The sequence below is a fragment of the Octopus bimaculoides genome, chromosome 5, assembly GCF_001194135.2.
Source record: "Octopus bimaculoides isolate UCB-OBI-ISO-001 chromosome 5, ASM119413v2, whole genome shotgun sequence".
Lineage (NCBI taxonomy): Eukaryota > Metazoa > Mollusca > Cephalopoda > Octopoda > Octopodidae > Octopus > Octopus bimaculoides.
Genome location: NC_068985.1, coordinates 35,122,508 through 35,128,192, shown reverse-complemented (window position 1 = coordinate 35,128,192; position 5,685 = coordinate 35,122,508). Strand labels below are relative to the sequence as shown.

At 38.0% G+C, this 5,685-nt stretch overlaps 1 protein-coding gene across 1 annotated transcript in view; it reads right to left on the bottom strand.

The window, feature by feature from the left end:
• Positions 1-614: 614 nt before the first annotated feature.
• The window catches only part of LOC106874055 (uncharacterized), a 97,676-nt gene continuing 92,605 nt past the window's right edge, over positions 615-5,685 (bottom strand). Inside the window, exon 21 of the mRNA XM_052968304.1 lies at positions 615-2,314. Within this exon, the coding sequence (XP_052824264.1) occupies positions 2,255-2,314 (60 nt within the window). The 3' untranslated portion in view covers positions 615-2,254. The remainder of the gene's footprint in view (positions 2,315-5,685) is intronic.

Sequence of the window (5,685 nt, the reverse complement as noted above, 5' to 3'; positions counted from 1 at the left end):
TATATATATATATATATGTACACATAAATATATACATCTATTTCACTTAGACATTGTGAGACTAATGACTTGGTGTTGAATTCAATATCCTTATGTTTCACAAGAAAATATTAGAAGAGTATAGAGTAGGAATAAGAAAAAGAGATGACACAGGAAAAACAATGGTTATGCTATGAACTACATTAGATTACAGCTGTTTGTACTATAAGTTGCAGTGGACTCTTAGTCGAGTGCCTGAATATAGGTTCATTAGAGCCTCAAATATGAAATGTAATTTGTTTGGGTGGGGGACTTACATTTTTGCAATACACATGGAAAGCATAACCACAGAGGAAGTCTTTGTTGATGCATAATAGAAAAGTGTTCCAAAAGGCACTTAGATTAGCAAGTAGAAAAACTAGAAAAAAACCCCAGAAAATATACATATGCATATATACTCATGCATATGTACTAACAAAAATGTAAATTCAAATTCTATTGAAATGGTTAACAGAAAAGATAAAATAATATTTAAAGAAAGGATAATTCGCCTTTATTTACTGAGTTAAAAATCATACAATAATATATGTGCTAAACAACATGAAGGCAGAGAAAAATTGGTACAGTGAAAAGAGATATAAAGGTAAATGTACTGAAATAGTGATCATTTAGTCATAAATTCAAATCTTATTGCAGATATTGTGTTATTTGCATGAAAAAATTGATGAAAAATCGAAGAAAAAATTATCGTTTTCTAGCAGGGAAATCAATAGAACATAGAATATAATATGAACTTAAAATTCATACAGAAAAATTATGTATCTTATGAAAAAACCAAATTTAAAATTTTCAATTTATACCCTTTTCTAAGTTCATTTCACTCACTCTCACACATGACACACACTCTCTCTCTCACACACATACAAACACACATGACACACACTCTACACACATATATGCACACACACACACGTGCGCACACACACACATAAACTGAAGATGAATTGACCAAGTGACCAAATTATAACAAAAAGCATGGCTGTGAGAATAACATTAGGCTGGGCAAAGTTCAGAGAGCTGTTACTTCTACTGGCAACAAAAGACTTCTCTCTCAGAGTGAAAGGCAGATTGTATGATGCCTGTGTGCGAACAGCAGTGCTGCATGGCAGTGAAACATGGATTATAACAGTCGAGGACATGCATAGGCTTCAAAGAAATGAAGCAAGTATGCTTTGCTGGATGTGTAATGTCAGTGTGCATGTTCAACAGAGTGTAAGCATCTTGAGAGAAAAATTGGGAATAAAAGGCATCAGATGTGATGTGTATGGACTAGGACAGCTGTGGAGGGAACCTATGGTAGAGGTAAACCCAGGAAGACATAGGACAAGGTGGTGAAGTATGATCTTCGAACTTTGGTCCTCATAGATGTAATGACTTGTGTTCAAGACCTTTAGTGATGTGCTGTGCTTGAGAGGACCCGTCAAGCCAAGTGAAATCATAGTCATAGCTGATGCTGGTGTTACATCACTGACACCCATGCTGCTGGCATGTAGAAAGCACCTTTCGAACATTAAGCCTTATAGAGGCAAAGTTAATGAGCTCCTTTCAGGTGTTTGGCCTCACAGAGGCAATGATCGAGACTTTTGGCATTATGTCATGCCTCAGAAGAAAACACATAAAACCAAGTAAAACTGCAGTCATAGCAGATACTGATGTCACACAAATGACACTCATGCCGGTGGCATGTAAAAACACCCATTACACTCTTGGAGTGGTTGGCATTAGGAAGGGCATCTAGCCGCAGAAAACCATGCCAGATCAGACAAGAGTCTGATGCAGCCTTCCAGCTAGCTAGCCCTGGTCAAACCATCCAACAGACATTAAATGATGATGGTGATAATGAAAAGCCATTATTTACATTCTTTTGTAATATTATAAAAAAAAAAAAAAATCTTTGTCTTATTAAAGATATGAAATTCATAGATATACTTTTAGATAGTTTCTAGTTAAGAAAATAAATAGAAGCTTGTTGTAACATATTTGATACATAGAGAATTAGAAAATAAACTAGAAATAAATAAGTAATAAGAAAAACATCATGACATTTCGTTTTTGTATCTAGTTTGCAAGAAACATGAAGTAAGAGTGAGAGGAAGTTGTCGTGAAAGAGTACAGTAGGGTTCGTCACCATCCCCTGCCGGAGCCTCATGGAGCTTTAGGTGTTTTCGCTCAATAAACACTCACAACGCCTGGTCTGGGAATCAAAACCGCGATCCTATGACCGCGAGTCCACTGACCTAACCACTGGACCATTGTGCCTCCCTTCACTGGTAATCTGAAAAATAAAAGAATAAAAATGTACATGAGATGTTAACATGAGATCCTGATCTCTTAAACAGTTATTTAATGCTTGGTGTTTGTGAAAATAATTTGATGCTTTGCATAAAAATATTAAATATTAGACCATGCTTGCTTAAATACTAGAATGATTGGAACTTTGAAACTAGGTGCACAAACAAAGCTCTTGCATGCCATAAATTAATTACAGATGCAAACACAAAAAAAAAATATGAAAGTGAAAAGATTATAAGAATTGAACCTCTCCCTCATGATTTCATGGGGTGTTAACTATTATAATACAGTTAATAACAAAAATTCAACAGTGAAATAAGCCACTTCATAACTAAATTTTGAAATATTCTTTTTAAATCAATGCTTAGTTCATTCCCACGTGGTCTTTTAACTTTTATGTCCACCAGCTTCGTTTATTATTCATTTCATTCAATTTGCTAGGGTCGTGTCCATATTCTTAAATTACATTTTTTTGTTTTGTTTGCTTGTGGCCCTACATTCTCTACAACTTCTGCAGAGGTTCTGCCAATATAAGAAGTCTTCGGTCTTATTAATGGTGTGAAACTGAGTATTACCATTTGGTTGATAACTGATGAAGAACTAGGGATCCTCAGTGTCTGTCTCCTGTCCAGTTGTATATCTATAATTTTTTTATTTGCAAACAAAACATCTATGACATTTGCAATATCAAGTTCTTTCATGGATCGGAATGCTGGACAGACCACAGTCTGGTGTAAGCAAAGTTCTGGATGATGATTAGAGTGAAAGAGAGAAGGGGGACAGTCAGCATTCCTTGGTGTCTGAATGTCCACAAGATATATAATGCTGTGTTGAAGAAAGAGCTTCAGACTTGCTTGTCCAACATTGAAAATACTACAGTGTGGGAAGATTTTCGAGACCAGGTTCTTCAATGTGCTGCTGAAACACTGGGATATGCTACTGCCAGACACAGAGACTGGTTTGAGGTTCAGTGACTATTGGTTGTAATGCACCATGCCCACAGAGGGCTTTCAGCTGTGCAGTGAAATCTAGCACTTGCCCACTATAGCAGTGTAAAATCACTACTGCAGCAATCTCTCAGAAGATGCAGAACACTTTGTGGGAAGATCTTGCTCATGATATTCAGGCTGCTGTTGATGCAAATGACAGCAAGAAGCTTTACCATCTTATGAAGCAAGTTTATGGGCCTAAGAGCTCCACATCAGCTCCTTTGCTTTCCAAGGAGTCTTCTACTCTATTCACTAAATCAACAGAAATCACAGGTCGCTGGGTTGAACACCTCTCTGAACTCCTAGACCATGAGTCAGTTGTGGATAAAACTGTGACTGATACTATGTAACAAAGACTTATCATTGGCTCCTTAAATTCCATGTCCTCAATAGATGAGGTAACAATATCAATAAGTAAACTGAATCTTGGAAGGGATGGAATTTGTGCTGAGATCTTGCAATTTGGTGGTGATTACATCATGCAGTCCCTTCATGAACTCATTAGTGTAGTCTGGAGGGATGGTGCAATGCCTAAGGACTGGAAGGATGCAATTATTCTTCCTCTCTCTAAAGGAACAGGAGCCAGAACAATGTGTGGAAACTAGAGGTATTGCTCTACAATCAGCTGCTGGCAAGGTTCTAGCAAATCTTCTTACCTGCCTGAATGGGTGTCTCGTAAATGATGTCTTATCTGAATCTCAATGTGGCTCCCGATCTGGCAGAGGAACAATATATATGATTTTCACAGCAAAACAGATGTAGGAGAAGTGCTATGAACAGAATATGGATCTTGTCCAGGTATTCATTGATTTAACAAAGGCCTTTGATACTGTAAATAGGGCCTTGCTATGGAAAATACTTGGCAAACTTGGATGTCCAGATCACTTTGTATCTATAATTAAATCATCTCATGATGGAATGGAGGTTTGGGTCAATGTTGGTGGCGGCATGGCGGGACCCAATCTTGTAGCGAATGGTGTCAAGCAGGATGACTTCCTTGCCCCAACTCACTTTCCTTTGTACTTTGCAACTGCTTTTACTCACGCTTTTTCCTAAGGCTGGCTCTCTTGGAATATATGTCAAGTATCGATCTTCTGGCCACCTCTTTAATCTGTGTCAATTTGCTGCCAATTCAAAAGTTTTCCAGTCTCTTATTCATGACCTCCTTTATGCAGATGACTGTGACTTAGTCACTCATACAGTGGATGACATGCAAATACTTATGAATCGTATTTCTGCTTCTTGTAAGGCATTTGGACTCAGCATTAGCTTGGACAAGACTACTGTAATGTTCCAGCCTGCAGCAGGAAATTCATATGTGGAACCAGCTATCTTGGTTGAAGAAACAATTCTGAAAGTGGTAGACAAGTTTGTCTACGTGGGCAGCACACTCAGCCGTTCTTGCTCCCTGGATGATGAAATATCTTTCAGGCTGCAGAGAGCAACTGATTCCTTCTGGTCTCTTCAGTCTCATTTCTAGTCCCAACATGGCATCACAAAGCAAACAAAAATTGCTGTGTACTGTGCATGTGTACTGACATTGCTCCTTTATTCATGTGAGACATGGACTCTTTACAAACGTCATGTAAGGGTCCTTGAATGCTTTCATCAGCGATGTCCCAGACACATTCTAAATGTTGGCTTGACCTTAAAAACTCGAGACACAGGTCCTGAGGACAGCTGATATCTTGAGTATTGAGGTGATAATACACAGGCACTGGTTACAATGAACTGGACACCTTATTAGAATGGAGGATAGCAGGTTTCCTAAGCAGGTGCTATATGGGAAACTTGTTAATGGAAAGAGACCCCGGCAGAAACCAAGGCTGCAATTTAAGGACTGTGTCAAGTCCTCATTAAAGGCCTGTGATATGAAGGAGACTGACTGGGAAAGTAATGCCTGCCATCACCACAGAAGGAGGAAGAAGGTTAAGGAGAGGGTCGACACCTTTGAGAGAGCACATATTCTGCATGAAGAACTTAAGCATGCTACTCGAAAGTGCATTGCTGGTGTAGTGAATGGGGAAAGCTTGGTTTCCAGTGTTTGCAGTCGTGTATGCTTGTCAAGAGCACAGCTCATTAGCCACCAACAGAGCTTCAAATGCAAAGTATAAGGTCAGCAATAGTCAACAATGATCTTCCTCAGTCATGAGTGGACGTCCATCATATGTATATATGTATATATGTATACATATATATATGTGTGTGTGTGTGTGTGTGTATATATATATATATATATATATATATATATATATATATATATATTAGATAGACAACCGACAACTGATGAAGGGTCCTTTCTCTGTATTTACTTGTCCTGTTTTCCATTTTTTCTCATTTATGTATTTCACTCCCCTCATTTGTT